This window comes from Ceratotherium simum, chromosome 33 (assembly GCF_057802395.1).
Source record: "Ceratotherium simum simum isolate JZ-2026a chromosome 33, ASM5780239v1, whole genome shotgun sequence".
Taxonomy (NCBI): Eukaryota; Metazoa; Chordata; class Mammalia; order Perissodactyla; family Rhinocerotidae; genus Ceratotherium; species Ceratotherium simum.
The window spans coordinates 22,934,295-22,947,806 of record NC_141932.1 but is presented as its reverse complement, the minus strand read 5'-3'; the positions used below and the strand labels follow the sequence as shown (position 1 = coordinate 22,947,806).

The window sequence follows — 13,512 nt, the reverse complement described above, 5'->3', positions numbered from 1 at the left end:
CCTGCCACACCTCTTCAGCAGACACACCCTGGAATCCCAGAAAGTGCTGTTTATTTTCCAAACAATTTTATTGAAATGTGCAGAGTACATGGGCAGCACAAATGTATGAACAGGAAAAAAAAAAATCACATGTACAATAATTTTTAAAAAGTGAAGGTTAATCTTGGGAGTATCAGTTTCCCTTCCCCTCCCCCTCCAGACTTCCAGCATTTTCATTATGGTTAAGCCTCTACTAACCTAGCATTAAAAAAAAGGAATACAGGAACTTTTGCCAAAAAAAATGCAAACAAACAGCATAAAGGAAAGAGAAACGTTTTCCTGCTCAGAAGGGACTCTTCTTAGGCACCTAATTAGGAGGCGTGCTGAGCGGTGGAGAAACACAACTTCAGGGTGTAAGGGTATGGACCATCTGCAAAGGAGAGAAAGAGAGGTTCGGCTGGGCCCCTTTCTAGAGGCTCCTTCCACCCAGTTCCCCTCATTTTGCACACATCTCTTGTTTTCTACAGTTCAGCTGCAGAGGCCTAACTGGTCACTGCCCAATGTGAGACTTAAATACAAGCCAAATACACAAGCTATTTCTTTCTCCTTTTCTTCCTTCAGTCCCACGGAGAATGCCACTCCTAGCTCCTCAACTGACCCCGGGCAATAGGCCCACCCCAGGAACTGGGGGTGGAGGGGGGAGATGTTCCCTGCTGGGTAGTCTACCCCCTTTCCTGGTACTATCGAGCCAGCCCCTGCAACTGACACTGCTAGGCGTTTACTGGCATCTTCCGACACAGAGAGAATGCCAGCTCCCTGGAGGACGAGCCTGAGCGACTCTCCAGCTGCCAGAGCGGGCGGCAGCAAGCAGCCGGGCTGGCCCTCCCACGGGGAACACCAGGCTGCTCTCCTGATGAGCAGCTGCCGCCTGCCTGTGTCAGCGGCGAGGAGAAAATCTCTGGAGCCCTACCTCCAGGGCAGGAAGGACGGCTCCGGCCTGAAGCCAGCCAACCCCTTAGGCCACGAGGGGAACAACTGCAGGACACACAGACACTCACTTGGGTTTTTCATCTGGTAATGGTTCAGGAAGCCCAAAGTCTCCAGGGCATCGCTCTTGGATTCCCACTCCAGCAGCCCAGAGGAGCTGCGCTCACCTGCTCGGAAAGCAAAGGCTGCAGGCTGACCCCAGCAGGACCCCGGAAGCCCCCACCTACACCCAGGGAGTGGGGGAGGAAGGCGGGGCAGCTACTCACTTTTGCCTGAGAACACTTTCACAGAAGATGGCCGCTTCACTCCTAGCTCGTCGCAGATCTGCGAGAGAGAGAACACAGACTCAGAAAGACACAGAGTCCACGTGGCAGAATTCAAGCAGATCACAACTGAGAGCTTGAGTTTTTCTGGAGAAAGTGTTTCTAAGCTTTTATCACACACTCTAGGTGTCCTTGTGACCCTAAGAAGGTTTAGAAACACCACTCAACTATTATGTTGCCAAGGATTGGGCAAGTGCTTTTTAAATTTCCCATCTTCACCTGCTGTTTGCGTGTGTGTTGGCACTGGGCAAATGTTTGCTGAACTGAACAGCAACCTCTCAGGTGACAGCAAGGTCCAGAGTCCACCCTGCCACTCAGGCCTCCTCCCCTCCCCAGGTGCCCCACTTCCCTCCCTCTGCCCCCGCCCGATGGGGCCCTCCCTGCTGATGTTATCTCGGCACCTGAGGCGCCGACTACCCCAGCGCTCTGAGATTGGACTCTGGTCCACCCCCGACAGGGAGGACTCTCCCAGCACATGAGCAGCCACCCGAGCTCACCAAAAGTGGAAACAGCACAGCAAACTCCACTGCTGCTACAAGTTGGGTGCCATTCTCAGCCTGTCTGTCCTGGTCCCTGCTGTGTCCCCAGCACCCATCCCAGGGCCTGGCAGAGGAGCTCAACAGACATTTACCAAAACACTAAAAGGAACGGCCTCCTCAGAGAGCTGTGGTGAGGGGCTGAGCCCCAGCACCCACCTCGAAGAAGTTCTCCTCGGTCACCTCCAGAGGAGCGTTGAAGAAGTGCAGCACGTTGCTCGGGTGCTGGATCCGGTTCTTGGCAGCCTGCTCCGGAGTGGAGAACCGATTGTTCCGTGATTCGCTGAAGTCTTTGTAACTGCAGGACCCGTCTTCAAGCCCATAGGACTGACCGGGCATGATGGCCGGTTGCTTGGAGACACTGCAGGAGGGAAGGCGAGCCCTTCGTCAGATCTCAAGTTGTCCCCCAAGCCCTCCACTGTGGCCTTGTGCCCGTCTGAGCACGCTGTGCCCTCAGAGGGCGCTGCTCCATAGCCGAGCGGGGTCAATGCTTTCTCCCACTGCTTCAGAGGAACATCTGGGAACATACCCCCCACACCCCACTCCAGCCTGGAGAAGCACCTCAGCCTCACGGTGCTCCCCTGCAGAGCCCTGTCCAGAGTGGGCCCTCTCCCCTCCCCAACGCTGCCCAGCCCAGGGAGACGGGGCACCTACCAGACTTTCAGCTTCTGCCCGAACATGAAGTTGTTGTTGAGGTGAGTGATGGCCCGGTCCACAGCATAGCCATCAGCCATCTCCACCATGGCGGCCCCCGGCTTGCTTTTCATGAATTTCACCTTGAGGAGAGCAGCTGCGATCAGCACCACTGCCCAGCTGTCCGGGACCCTTCTCCTGCCCCTTCCAAGTTAGTTAGAAGCAAGTAACTCCTGCTCTGGACCTAGGCTTCCATTTCCTCACTTGTGAAGGGGGAACAAGGAGAACAGAGAAGCAAGCCTAGCCCACAACAAGTGCTCAGCCCAACAGGCAGTATTTTTCTAACGGCAGGACACGACCCATGAGTGCGTCACGTCTTGATGCACAACAGGAAAGAAACAGTGGGCATAGTGCTTGTCCATTACACAGACACACGTATCCACGGATACTGGGTCACAACACCAAGTATTTCTGCATGTGGGTTACAGTATAAAAGCACTGAAAGAACAGTGCAGGCGCTGAAGCCAGGCTCTCTACCTCTGAGCCCTGCTTCCACGTGAAGGGACAGGAACCTGGGCAAGCTATTCGCCCTCCGCGCGTTTCCCCTACTTGTGTCATTAAACATTCTTGTGAAAATTAAACAAGTTACTACAAATAAAGCACTTTTAACAGTGCCTCATACATACGAAAAACACTCACCATGTATTAGCTACTACCACCATTAAAAATGAGCCAAGCCAGGGCTGCAAACTCAAAGGCTCCTGAGACCCAGATGGGTTTGCTACAAGAAACCACCTGCTCTGAGGGGGACCGAGACCAGCCAGCCCCAGCCAACTATCCCAACAAGCGAGGCAGGAAGGCCTGGCATGGCCAGATCATCTTGAGTTTCCCAGAGGACATCCGTGTAAAACGATCTTCAACCACAATGAGTAAATTTTATAACGCATAATATTCACGTAACGTTAAGTGTTAGTACTTAGTACTTTTCTGTGATAAACCCCTGATTTTTTATTTTTATTCTTTTTGTTTTTTGTGAGGAAAATCAGCCCTGAGCTAACATCCATGCCAATCCTCCTCTTTTTGCTGAGGAAGACCAGCCCTGAACAAACATCCGTTGCCAATCTTCCTCCCTTTTTTCCCCTTTTTTCTCCCCAAAGCCCCAGAAGACAGTTGTATGTCGTAGTTGCACATCCTTCTAGTTGCTGTATGTGGGATGCGGCCTCAGCATGGCTGGAGAAGCGGTGTGTTGGTGCGCGCCCAGGATCCGAACCCGGGCCGCCAGCAGCGGAGCGCGCACACTTAACCGCTAGGCCACGGGGCCAGGCCCAAGCCCTGGTTTTTTAACATTGGAAATTACAAAGCCACCAAAATAACAGAACACCTACAGTGAGGACCAAACCAACCCTGTCCGCAGCCCATCATGCGACTAATCAAGTTACCCCCCTGGACCAGCTTGCCTCCTAGCCAGGCTCCTTCCCCCTCCTCGCCAAGTTGGCAAGCCATGAGGCTCAGGGCCTCCCCGGGGCCCACCAGGTCTAAGGAGAGCAGTGGATCCAGCAGCAACTCACCTTCTCCACATTGCCATACAAGCAGAAGACATTGAAGACTCGGTCACAGTTCATCTTGGACTGATCCAAGCCATAGACCATGAGCACAGGGCTGTCGGCGTGGGGGCCATACTCGGGTGGTGGGGGAGGGGGTGGGGGGTGCCCATACTGGGGGCCATAGCGACTTGGGCCCCGGCGGTGACCCCCCACTGGTGGGCCCATCCTTCTCCCTTCGTAGTGAGGTGGGGGGGGCCCGTAGCCCTCATCATGGTAATGGCTGTGGTACCCACCGTGGGGCCCTCCTGGGGGGTGGGAAGGAAAGAGAGGGAGGACGGGTGAGAATTTGCGCGGCGGGCAGCGGGCAGGGGCACATGAGCCACTGGAGTCCACGGAGGGGAACCCCCTGCCCTCACCATATTCTGCGGGGTGATCTCCCAGGAGAGGGGGCTGTCTCTGGCGTTTGTTAGGGTTGCTGCCAGGGTCACCTGCGGACAGAGAACACAGTTAGAGCCTAACCTGGGAAAAGGGGTGTCTCTCTCTCTCCTGACTACAGAGGCTAATCTTGAAGGCCCTCAGCTCCCGCGAGCTGGATGCAAACCCTTCCTTCCTCACCAGAGCTGCCAGGGCCTCCTTCCTGTCGCCTGGCCCAGGGTGGGCATGAAGCCCAAGCCTCAAGGCTGGAGCCCGCATCCCCGCCCCCCCCGCCCCCCCCACACCAAGCAGGCTTGTTTCCTTGCTCTGTGAAGGGTGAAGCCGGGTTCTGGGCTCGCTCTCACCTGGTCTGGCCCTAGTGGGAAGCCCAGTTCTTGGGCCCTCTGGGGAACCTGCAGCTGCCGTGAAAGCTGATACGCTTGCTCCGGAGGCCAAGAACAGCTTTCTAAAATAACTCCCGATGAAGGGAGAGGAGCCAAGAGCAGGAAAGCAACCCAGGGAAGGGCAGAAGGAAGCTATAATTTGGCCCGCAAAGCCCCCAGGTGCTAGGAGCCCTAAGCCCCCTCACTAGGCCTCTCTATCCCAGTCCCCAGCATCCCCCCACTCATCACATCCGACACGAGGGACTGTAGGAGAGGACAAGCAGGGCACCACCACGATCAGTTCCGATGAGCAGTTATGTACAGGCATCGACAGTCTCAGACCCCGACAATGGCGCAGATCCACCCCGACCCCAGCTGCCGTTCATAATCGTTACCACTAATTTAGCGCTCGAGTGGCAGACACTGTGCTGAGCGCTTTACACACATCAGCGCTTCTTCAATTCCTCACAACAACCCTATGAGGTAGGCACTACTTCAGCCCCATTTTACAGATACGTGAGCAGTTAACTTTTAACTGAGCAGTTAAAAGACAATTTGGCCCAAGGTCACAAAGCAAGTTAGTGGCTGAGCCGGATCTGAACCCAGGTCTGGCTGACTCCAAAACCCAGGGCTCGAGACCACCGCCCTTTCCTGCCACCCAGCCTGGGTTTCATTTTCAACAATCAGTCATTACAAAGATGGAAAAGGGCTACTTACAGCAGAAGTACAGAGTACAATGTCCATTTGTCACAAAAAACAAATCTGTCTTTGCTCTTACCATTGGACGCTTCAACAGTGAGTTAGCACAGTTCTGAAAGATGGCGTCCCATCAAACATACACTGCGACCCTGCATCACACGGTTGTACAGTCATAAATACAAGTTACGGCACACATCCGCTACAATCTTTTTTTTAAAAGTCAATCTTTTGATTAAATCACAAATGGCTCACAGATGTTCTGTCCTCAGAAGATACCAGAAAAGTGGACAATAAAGGTGTATGCAGTGGGTAGTGTCCCTCCGTGTTGTCACTCCTCACTGTGTGCTCAGTGCGGTGGTGCGGTGCTTCTGGCTGTGTAGCGCTCCGTGTGCGTGTCTCCTGGTTATGAAGTGTGCCAGTGGCCCCACTATGCCCGCGCTTTTGGCCTTGGGAGCACGCCCGGTTACCCGCCAGCAGGTAACTGTGTACCTCTGAGCTGTTTGGCTGTCTGGTTTTAGGTCTGTTTTGGTTTTTTTGGTTGTGGTTTAAGTTTTTTTTTTTTTTTGGTTTCTGATCTCCAGTTGGTGCAGATTATGTTGGCAGCCGGTGACTGCAGAAAAAATAAAAATATCACAACAGAAAAGAAAAAAAGGCCCTCCCCAAACCAAAGGACTTAAAAAAAACCAAAACCCATATGGCGAGGAATGGAGAGAGGATCCTATTGTCTTGGAGGCCCATGGAATCTACTTCAGTCTATGAACGTTCTCCGAAAAGAGCGCCGCTGGCTGGCTGGCTGGGAGAGCTCTGTTCTCTGTGTTTCCTACTTCTGTGTACATTCTCGGGTTCGAGTTTGCTTGGATTTTGACTTTTTTTTTTTTTTTTAATGTTTAATAAAAAGCAGTGTCTGCTGCCATGTTGCGTCTCTTTCTTTGTCTCTGTCTGCCTCTGTCTCTGTGCTTGTAGCTGTTCCTTGGAGCGCGGTGTGGTGTTCTTGATGTAGTGAGCTCAAGTCTGCGGCTGTTCTGGGGACGTGGTGCAGGCTGCATGTTCTGTCCTCTCCAGGAAGAGCTAGTGGTTGCTACCCTGTGTGTTGGTGAGCAATGTGCAGAGGCAGAGCCGCTGAAGTCTGGTTCCCGAGGGGGTGGCGAAGCACCGCCCTCACTCCAGGTCACCTCATCAGCTCTCGTTTTTGACCCCCGGCTTTGGGGCGGCCAAAGCTGAGAGGCATCAAACCAATGCACAGCCAGCCCCTGCCACTAGCCCCTGCCGGTCTGCACATCTTCTAGTTATGTTCCTTGGAGAAGAAATGGTTGGTTGGCATGTTTCTGTTAGCAGTCATGTAATGCCATTGCCCGCTCTGGTACATTCACTTGGTCACCAATTTGCCTCTGACCTCTGGAGGGGGCAGCCAAGCCCACAGCGCCCATTGTGAGGGTCCTGGGGAGAGTCTAGCCCACCCTGCCCACTGCTTCCCAGCTGCAAGGGCAAGCAAGACAGGCCTGCTTAGGAATGGGGGCCTCTGGCCTCCCACGGCCTGTGAGACGCCAGGCACCAGCCTCCTCCCTCAGCCCGCGGCCTGGTCCGACGTTATCAGACCAAGACAGACAGAGTTGGACGGTCTTGCTGAGAGAGTGCCGCTGATTTTCAAAGGTAATCCTCCACCTCTCCCTCCTATCCAAGGCAAATCATTCTTGACAGATTCTAGGAAGGGGTCTGTCCATTTGGGCCCCCGGCAGAGATGTTGAGTCCCCTCTACAGTTGAGGTGAGGCGTGTCCGCCCTGCTCCATTCCAGGGTGTCTCACCTCCACAAGGTCAGCTTGCTCAAAGGCTTTGCTGCAAGGGCCCGGGAGCCCACATCACCCCGCAATCTGTCCCCCACCACAAGCAGACTCTCTCAATAGTGGAGAGCAAGGGAACCACTCCTGGTCCAGTGAATGGAGAATCACTGACACTAAGCAGGCTCCCAGAAGGGAAGCAGCAGAATCCGTCTGGAAGCTGCTACTGGTTTACAAGCCACCACCGTGCCCTGTGCTCAGTGAGGCCCTGCTCCCCACCCCGTCCACACCTCTGCCTCGACTGCACCCTCAGCCACATCAGAGGGCCGCAAGCAGCAGCTAGGACCTACAGAGGCCCCTCATTCCCCCTCTCCCATGGGAGTGTCTTTGCCAAGAGCTGACCCCAAGGCCCTCTCATGTCCACAGGGAGCCCAATGGCATTACATAACCCTGAGCCCGGGTCTATGAGGTGAGCTAGTCGAGTGAAGGCAAGGTGGTGTGTGGAGAACAAAGTGGCCGCAGGATTACCTTGTCCACTGAGGTTGGGGTTTGTGTAGTCCCAAGTGTCCTGGTCGTTCCTGAACACGTTCAAGCGTGTGGGCTGCAGGGACAAGACAGAGCTCGCTGTCAGCCAGGGCCCGCTCCCCTGCAAGCTGACAGGGGCAGCCACGCCCCAGACCTACCTTCGCGTATTCGATCTTCAGAGTGCAACAGCCCGAGTAGATGTCAGCCCCATTGAGTGAGGCCTTGGCCCGCTGAGCACTCTGCACAGAGTCAAACGTGAGGAAAGTTAAGGAAAGGCCCATCACAGGAGCTCCCTGGGAAGGGCTCCAAGCCGTCCCAGCGAGGGATGAGGACAAGGTAGCCCCCGAGGACTGTGCTGCACGTGGGCTCTGGGGTTAGGTCACTGCCCACAGCCACCAGTCGCTCGTCCGGGGTGCTGCCCTGGGTGAGCTGTCACCTGCAAGAGATCCTTCGTCATCTGCATTCCCACCCCACCAGCCCAGCAGTGGCAGCCACCTCCTCTGCCACCACGCAGGCCAAGGCACCGTCCTGTTTAGCCCAGTCCTCTCCCTTTCATGCCGCGTGCTTTGACTAAGCCCCAACAATCTGCAAGTCAACCAGATCACGTTCCTGTCCCAGAAGTCCACCAGCGGCTCTCCAGCACACCCTGACCTGAGCTTCCCACCACTGTCCAGGCTGCCTTATTAACCTGTGCAACGTCCAGAGCGAGCCCACTCCCCTCGTCAGCTCCTCCTTGGTCGTCAGGTCGTTTGCCTTCTCCAGCACTCAGCTCCTGCCCTGGCAGAGGCTGGCTTCTCCGCCTTAAACACCAGCTCCTAGCTCCTCAGGGAAATAGCTATCACGTCCTCGGATACCTCCCTGGATCCCCTTGTATCTTAAGCATCCCGTTCTCTCCCCGCACAGTGCTTTAACTCCTGCTCTCTCACGCTATACGTCTGATCACTTTTCATCAGCAGTCCCTCCCGTCAGACTGTGGGCTCTGTGAAGGCAGCTGGCACACGACAGGCATGCAGTAGCACACGCTGGTTGAGAGAGTGGACCCTGCTGCGCCCTGTGAGAGCCCCCGTCCCAAGGAACACTGGTCTCCCAGCAAAGGATATTCCACCATGGCCTGTACTCCATTCTTCCGGAAAATGACAATTCTCTGAACAGGGCCACAAGGGTTACAGATAGTGTAAAGAACATCCTGTAAAACGAAAGACAGGCAAGATGACAGGCACTGGCAGGTCAGAGTGGTTCGGAGGAGATCTCACAGAAAAAAGCGCCTGCAGGAGTGCCTGCTGGCACGCACCGTGGTGATGGAGTAGATGGGGTTCAGGATGGTGAAGAGAAGCACGCTGTTGACGCTCCGGGAGTCATCCGAGTCCCCGGGGCGAGAGATCTTCTGGCTGGTAGAGTAGTTGACAAAAGCTGGGTGGCCGGCAATGTAGATTTGGTTGTCAGCTGCGTAGTTCACGGCGTTGCAAGCCCCCAACACATCTTCAAACTCCACCAATGCTTGTCTCTTTTTAGGCATTACCACCACATAGCTGGCAGAGAGAACAGAGGTTTCAATCCTCTCACGGGGGTGGAGACAAGAGCAGAAGGACAGCCTTCAATTTTCTGTGAACTGACTCCTCCCCGCCCCAGACCCCTGTAGACCCTATCATGGTGTCCCGACAGGAAGACCAACGGCCCTAAGTGGCACAACAGGCCGAAGAGGCGGAGCTTGGGCATCACCTCCTCTGGGAAGCTTTCCTCCGACTCCTCCTCACCTGAGTCAGATGCCTCCCACGGACACTTAGGCTTCCCCATCGCCATGCTGACCACCCCAGTTGGGCGACCATCTGGGAGACGTCCACTACTCTTCCCCAGGCCCTAGCATGTGCCAAATACTCAGGAAATACCTGCTCAAGGAAGCAATACTGACTAAAAACTACAAGGCAGAGGAAGGAAGGAAGGAGAAAGAACAAGGAACTTGTTGTAACCTGACCCCAAGGACAATGGCCAACCCCAAGAATAGACAAGCCCCAGGACCTAGCCAAAGGACACTGGACAAAATGGCCATGTCACTTCCAGTCAGAAACTGGTGATATACAGCACGCCAAGGCGTCGACTTCTCTGTACACCCAAGCCCTGGCCTCGAGCTGAGCACCTGATGGGTCCAAACTCCTGCAAGGCCTCCACAAGGTCAGCTTCCACCACACCGTCAATCAGGCCCCGGATGTGGACAACTGGGGAGGCAGGGGTTTTGTGCGGGTCATCGTAGTTCTCCTGAGAAAGGAAACAAACACAAGACTTTATGTCCTGCTGTACGACATGGTGGCCCACTGGCCTCTGTGATGCTGGGGACCCAGTCTAATAAGTCTGTTGAGTGTCACCCAAGAAAGACACACAGGGCAGACGACAAGGGCAGCAACTCAAGCCAATCACCCTGCAAGGATTCTGGGCCAGCAAAGCGGAGGCCCTGAGTGGGCGCCCACTTGCCTACCCGCTCCTGCTGTAACTTCTGAGGGAGGCAGAACAGAAGAGCAAGCAAGTCCCATATCTTACATTCCTCCCTGGACCTGTCTCTTCCCACTTGTCAAGGAAATGGGAAAAAAGAGTGGCTTGGAAAGGGGACACCACTGGCAGGAAGGGCTCGAACGATTCTCTGCAGCAGTCTGAATCACGACATCCGCCCCAGCTTCTGTGCCCCTTCCCTGGTGAAGCACGCTACCTTCATCACCCAGCCAAGCATTATCGTTCCCCACCACTCATCCCCAGGACCCATCAGGGTTAAAATAGCACACGCCTCAGAAGCTGTGGCAGCCAGACCAGTCTGGACCACTTCTAGTCTTTAATCACCCTCCCACCAAAATCCGCACTGGAAAATCCTGCCTAGGCCAGACTGAGGAAATACAGGGTAAGGAAGGTCTTTCAGAAACAGAAACTCCCACCCATACCACTAAAAGCCAATTCCCTCCCCAGAAGAACTCTCTCTCCACCCACAGACAGAAGCCTCTGGGACTTGGGGGAAAGTAACTTTCTCCACCTCTCCTGGGCTCTGGGCCCAGCCTCCTGTCTGAGAACCACCAGGCAGAAGCACATGGAACAGGGGCAGAATTGGATCCTATTTCAGGAATGAACCACACAAACCACACAGGAGGCACACCCAAATGATGGTTACCAGCTCCCCGGTTTAGAGTTCCACAGCCCTGAGTTCTAATTCCAGGCCCTCCCCTCCCGGCTACATGACCCAAAGGAATTTACCCCGACTCGGTGAATCCGGAGTAGGAAGACCATCCCCTATCTCGTAGTGTTAAAGGTTCATTAAGACACCCATAAAACGCGTGGAAGGCGGCCTGTCACAGACTAAAATGCTAGTAAATCAGAGCTCCGGATTGCCACTAAACCCTGGAAAACTCTGCAAGTGGCTGCACGGCAGTTTATGAACTTGAAGGGAGGACGGACCCGGCTCCCAGCCAGGAGGAACAACTGGTGGTCTTCCCCCAGTAGAAGGCTAGAGGCTGAATCCCTTCCAAAACCGGAAAGGCCCACCCTCAGGGAACATTCTGGTTCATCTAACCCACTGCACCCAGTTAACCCTCTGAAACTGTAAGCAAACTTGCGATGGCGCCAAAGCCTGGCTCGACTCCCAAACAGCTAAAAAAAACTTTTCACGAGCCTTTCTTCCGGTTCTCAATGGCCACAAACACGGGGGACATATTCTGGTCTAGGTGAATATCCTCAAATAAATCAGTCTGTATCGAGACAAACCATGACGCCATCAACATTAAAGATCGGACAGAATTCCCCACTCAAAGCGCTAAAAACTGGGGCATTTACCGCCCACCCGTTCCCGCTCACGCGGTGCCCCCCCCGCCGCCCACGAGGCCCGGGCGGGAGAAGTGCGCCTGCGCAAAAGGCCAGAGGAGAAAACGATCAAGGGAAAAAAACCGGCCCGGCCGCGTGCCCGGCCCGCACACGCCAGCCCGCGGCGCCTGCGCACTGCGCCGCCCGCAGCGCGAGCTTCCTCCTCCACCCCACCAGCCCGCCGAGAAGAGCGCGCACGCGCAAGCGCCTGTCCTCGCGCAAACCCCGCCGTTTGCCTAACGCCTGCCCCTCCCCCACCCCGTCACGGCGCGAGGGCCTAGGCGCGTGCGCAGAGCACCCCCGCCTCAAAATAAATACCCTCAAGATGGAAAATTTTCCCTCCTTTCCCGGCCGTCCCCGGCCATTAGGGCTCTGGCCTCACCCCGCCACCGCCGCCCGCCGCCCCGGCTCCTCCACCGCCGCCGCCGCCGCCTCCGTGCTGGTCGCCGGCGTTGTCGGTCTTGAGCCGCTTAGGGGCCCGGCCGCCCTCACTGCCGCCACCGTAGTAGCGGCCACCGCCGCCTCCGCCGCCCGCCGCCGCCATCTTCACCATCGCTCCCGACCGCCGCCGCTGCTCGTCCGGCTGCTGCCTCTGCTCCAGCCGCCGACGCCGCTTCTCCGCCCGGGGCAGCAGCCTCCGCGACATGGCGGCGCAGAACCCGCCTCCCCCCGCCTCTCATTGGGGGAGGGACACGCCCGTCACCCGCCGCCCCCACCCGATAGGGGGAGCCACTGGTCCCGCCGCGGGGGGAGGGGGAGCCTCCACATGTCTTGCACGCCTATTGGATCCAGCCCACGCCGTTCTGCAGGAGGGCCCGCCCTCGTTTGTCCAGAACACTCCTTATAGGCGATCGCTTTCTGCCAGTCATTTCGCCGACCCCGCCGCCTTAAAATAAACTCCAATTTGATAGGTCGGATTTCTGGCACTGCCTGGCCTGCCTAGGAGCACCTGATAGGAGCGGCGCTCCCAACTCTTCCGAAAAGTCCCGCCTCCTTCCCACTTTGATTGGTTTCCTCGCCAATCCATCAAACCGAAAGCCCTCAGTGTTCCAGTTACAATGAATACCTTCCCGCGCCACTCCGCGAGGAGACGAGAAAGCCCCTCCCCTTTGCCTCTCTCCAGTGGCTACTGCAGGTGCCCATCTTCTGCGTCTCCACCCGATTGGTTAATGGGTACTGGAAAGTGTCCCCTCACCAGACAGTAGGACTGGTGGTCACTGATTGGGTGAAGAAGAGGAGATCCAAGGCCAGTAAGTGCTCTTTGGTGCAGTCTAGGAAAGGATCGGAGGCGAGAACGCATGCGCGAATGTGCTTTCGGGCGCCTCCGGAGGTGGCGCGACCCTCTAAAGGAGCGAAGGCATGGAGTACCCCGAGTATTTATTGAGTGACTGCTGTATGCAGCGCCGGAAGGCTAGGCCAAGACAGAGGGGCAACTGCCCGTGCACCTCTGTCCCTATCACCATACCCTATTCCTCTCCACCTCTAAACTTCACAATGCCGGAGGAGTTTTTTTAGCCATAATTTGACCCTTTCCGCCAGTATAAAACCATTTGCTGCTGCCGACTGTCTTCGGACTCTGTCCACTTCGGCGGCATCATTTCACCACTCCATCTCTACATCTCTAAACTCAGCCCCAATAACTCTTTTCAGTTTGCACCAGGGGAAGGATCTTTCGCGCACCTCTCGACCTTTGCCCGTGCAGCCCTTGCAGCTGGAGCACTTTCTCCACTACCCCTCCTGCCAGAGCTAAGGAGTAACTCCTCTTGTCCGTGCGGTCTCAGTTCACTCCGAAAAGCCTTCCTTGTCCCTACCAGCCCAGACCCCCGGGCTTCCCCATGATAACCTCTGATCGGTCGGGCCATTGGTTTTCACGCGACAG

At 55.8% G+C, this 13,512-nt stretch overlaps 1 protein-coding gene across 3 annotated transcripts; it reads right to left on the bottom strand.

Moving 5' to 3' along the window:
• Positions 1–44: 44 nt before the first annotated feature.
• On the bottom strand, positions 45–12,294 carry HNRNPL (heterogeneous nuclear ribonucleoprotein L). 3 transcript variants are annotated; one of them, XM_087421794.1, is made up of 13 exons: positions 12,016–12,294; positions 9,934–10,052; positions 9,091–9,328; positions 8,900–8,985; positions 7,958–8,054; positions 7,803–7,875; positions 4,419–4,490; positions 4,027–4,307; positions 2,480–2,601; positions 1,985–2,186; positions 1,233–1,290; positions 1,038–1,133; positions 45–409 (listed from the first exon to the last, which is right to left on the bottom strand). In XM_087421794.1, exons 1-13 carry the CDS (start codon positions 12,277–12,279, stop codon positions 351–353), a joined length of 1,767 nt encoding a protein of 588 aa, XP_087277920.1. In that variant the 5' UTR covers positions 12,280–12,294; the 3' UTR covers positions 45–350. The 3 variants fall into 3 exon arrangements, with proteins under 3 accessions (XP_087277920.1, XP_087277921.1, XP_087277919.1); XM_087421795.1 differs by lacking the exon at positions 12,016–12,294 and adding an exon at positions 11,031–11,541; XM_087421793.1 differs by having other exon boundaries at positions 4,027–4,490.
• Between the last annotated feature and the right edge of the window lie 1,218 nt (positions 12,295–13,512).

Bases quoted from the DNA above. Each gene is read 5' to 3' on its own strand.
- HNRNPL (XM_087421793.1), bottom strand. From the start codon at position 12,279: ATGTCGCGGAGGCTGCTGCCCCGGGCGGAGAAGCGGCGTCGGCGGCTG. The intron at 2,602-4,026 runs GTGAGTTGCTGC...GCTCTCCTCAAG, and splicing joins TGTATGGCAATGTGGAGAAG to GTGAAATTCATGAAAAGCAA. The intron at 410-1,037 runs GTGAGTGTCTGT...TCTCCTTTGCAG, and splicing joins TTACCAGATGAAAAACCCAA to ATGGTCCATACCCTTACACC.